The 2,905-nt window shown below is 43.5% G+C and overlaps 1 protein-coding gene across 1 annotated transcript in view; it reads left to right on the forward strand.

Annotated features, from left to right (window-relative positions):
• The window catches only part of ITGA3 (integrin subunit alpha 3), a 67,718-nt gene that overhangs the window by 58,833 nt on the left and 5,980 nt on the right, over nt 1–2,905 (forward strand). Inside the window, exon 26 of the mRNA XM_027767347.1 lies at nt 2,833–2,903. Within this exon, the coding sequence (XP_027623148.1) occupies nt 2,833–2,903 (71 nt within the window). The remainder of the gene's footprint in view (nt 1–2,832; nt 2,904–2,905) is intronic.

Genomic DNA, 2,905 nt, shown 5'->3' on the forward strand with positions numbered 1-2,905 from the left:
GCCCTATGGCAAAAATCTAAAAAAAAAAAAAAATAGAATAATAATAAGAAGAATACTATTTGGTGCTGATGAAGTGGCAGGAACTGCTATTGATTGGAGTATAAATTAGTGGATTCTTTTTTGGAGATGAATTTGTCAATATCTATTAAATTTTAAATGCCATTATCTTTTGACCCAGCACATGCTAATATATCTTAAGGAGCTAAAAGGACAAGTATGCAAAGATAAGTTTACGGGGCTATTTTAAGGCATTGTTTATAATGGCAGAAAGTTGGAAACGAACTGAATGTCCTTTGATAGGAAATTGGTCCAATAAATTATGCTACATTTCCAACTATGCCTGTGTAGTCATGGAGCGCTTGGGCGGATCTTTATCAATTTACACGGGGGGATGACGATTTTCAGTGAAAAAGAACAAGCACTTTGGAGGAGTGTGTGCAGATCCCATTTAGGTGGATTATAGTTATTAAAAATAAGGAAAGACAGGGCCAGCAGGTGGCGTGGTGGTTAAGGTGCTGGACATCCTCACATAGCTGACCATGGTTTGAGTCTTGGACTTGGTGGCTTGCTTTCTCACTTCTCTCTGTGTGTCTGTCTTCCTCTGGTCAAATTAAAATAAATGAATGAATAAATAAAATTAAATAAATAATTCATTTTTAAAAATGTGGAAAGACAGTCACCAAATTATGAAAAGGGATTCAGAGAGATAATGGAGATAGTTATTTCTAAAGAGTAAAATTCCTGGGACTCCTTAATTTACATCATCTGTATTTTTTAATTTTTGGAGAGATTTTTGCTATAGGGCACATGTACTCATTAAGAGACAGAGACATAGAAAGTGAAAAACACCCCCTAGAGGATGTTAACGCTGCAATCCCCTCTCCTCCAGTATGCCCCTGGGATTTTGGGCATGCATGCACATGTGCCAATGTGAGTTTCAAGCCGCCAGGTCTGGGACTTGAACTGTGGTTGATCATGTGGGAGTCCAGTGCCCCAACCCAATCAAACTTTGTTTTGTTTTCTAAGAAAGATTTTTGCTATAGGGTGCATGTACTCACCAGAGACAAAGAGAGAGACAGAGAGAGCGAGAAAGCCACCCATGTGGGAGTCCAGCACCTTAACCACTATACCACCTTCTGGTCTCTCAAAATAATTTTTTTTTTTGAGAGGTTTTTGCCATAGGGCTCATACGCTCACCAGACAGAGAGAGAGAGAGAGAGAGACAGAGAGACAGAAAGCAAGAAATCACCCCCCAGTGGGATGGCCATGCCACAATCCCTTCTCCTCCATTCTCCTCTCAGGATCTTGGGCACGCACGCACACGTGCCTGGTGTGATTTTAAGCCACTGGGTCCAGGACTTGAACCATGGTCAACTACATGGGAGTCTAGCGACATGGCTATTACATCAACTGCTGGTCCCTCTCAAAATAATTTTTAAAGAAATAATAATCAGGGGGGCAGCTCTATGGCCTGATGTTGAGGCAGTCAGATCCCACATGACTAACCGTGTAGTTCGAGTCCCAGACCTGCTGGCTTGGAAAACACATTAGGCATGGGTGTGGGCTTGTATGTGTGTGTGTGTGTGTGTGTGTGTGTGTGTGTGTTTGCCCAAAATCCCAAAAGGAGGGAGTGATGGAGTAGAAGGGATTGCAACATGACCACTTTCCATAGGAGAGGTGCTTTCTCCCCTCACTCTCTTTCTATCTCTGCCCAGGACACACATTCTCTGAGGGGGGGGAAGTAACAATCATGAATAGTCAGAAAAATACACACACACACACACACATATAGAGACACACACATATATGTATATTTGTATTGAGGGGTCTTAAAAAAGCTCATGAAAACTGCATATTATGAAAAAATCTATGGGGCCGGCAGGTGGCGTGGTGGTTAAGGGCATTGGACTCCCACATGGCCGACTGCAGTTCGTGTCCCAGACCTGGTGACTCTCTTTCTCACTTTCCCTCTCTCTCACTCTCATTCTATCCCTCTCTGGTCAAATAATAAATAAATAAATAAATAAATAAATAAAGTTAAATAAAATAGTTCTTAAAAAATAAATCATGATTTGCTTATCTCTAAAAAAAAAAAAAACAAACAAACTACACATGGATTTCAAAAAATGTTTGCCCAAATAAACTAATACGAAACTTTAATTCCATTTTCCCACAAAGTTTTTGAAGTCCCCTTGTATACACACACACACACACACACACACACACACACACACCCCTCTATGGTAGGGGAAGGAATGAGTGCTACTGTATGATATGATTTTTTTGTTGCCCTTTGGGAAGTATTTATGTAGTGCTTGCTGTGTAACAGATGTTGCTCTAAGAAGTCTCCTCATATTCAGCAATTTAATCCTCCCTTGCAACCTATTATGAGATAGGTGTTAGAATTCTCATTTTACAGATGTACAGAGAGGTTAAGTAACCTGCCCAAGATCACACTGCTATCAATGTGCAGGTAGTCTGGCCCTAGAATCCATGCTCTGGGTCACTGTTATTCTATGAAGTGGGCGTTATGATCCCCTTTATCAGAGAGTTTAGAGATGCACAGAGACGCCATTGTCCAGCATCCCACGGCTCATCAGGGACGGCGCTGGTACCGAAGCCTAGAAGTGGGTGGCAATCCAGGACTCCCAGATCTGAGGCTGCTTCTCTGAAGCCGGGTCTGTGCAGAGAAGCAGGGTGGGAGGGCCTCTTCCCAGTCCCCGGCTGCCCCCTACTGGCAGGAGGCCAAACAGCAGCGCCCTGGGCCTAGCGGGTACGAGAACGTGAGTCTGGGTGGAGCCCAAGGGGCAGACAGTCCTCGCCTTTCCCCAGTTCTCCGTGAACATCGACTCTGACCTGGAGGAGGAGCTGCCGGCCGAGATCGAGCTGTGGCTGGGGCTGGCGG

Source organism: Tupaia chinensis, unplaced genomic scaffold, assembly GCF_000334495.1.
Source record: "Tupaia chinensis unplaced genomic scaffold, TupChi_1.0 Scaffold144171_2, whole genome shotgun sequence".
NCBI classification, from domain to species: domain Eukaryota; kingdom Metazoa; phylum Chordata; class Mammalia; order Scandentia; family Tupaiidae; genus Tupaia; species Tupaia belangeri.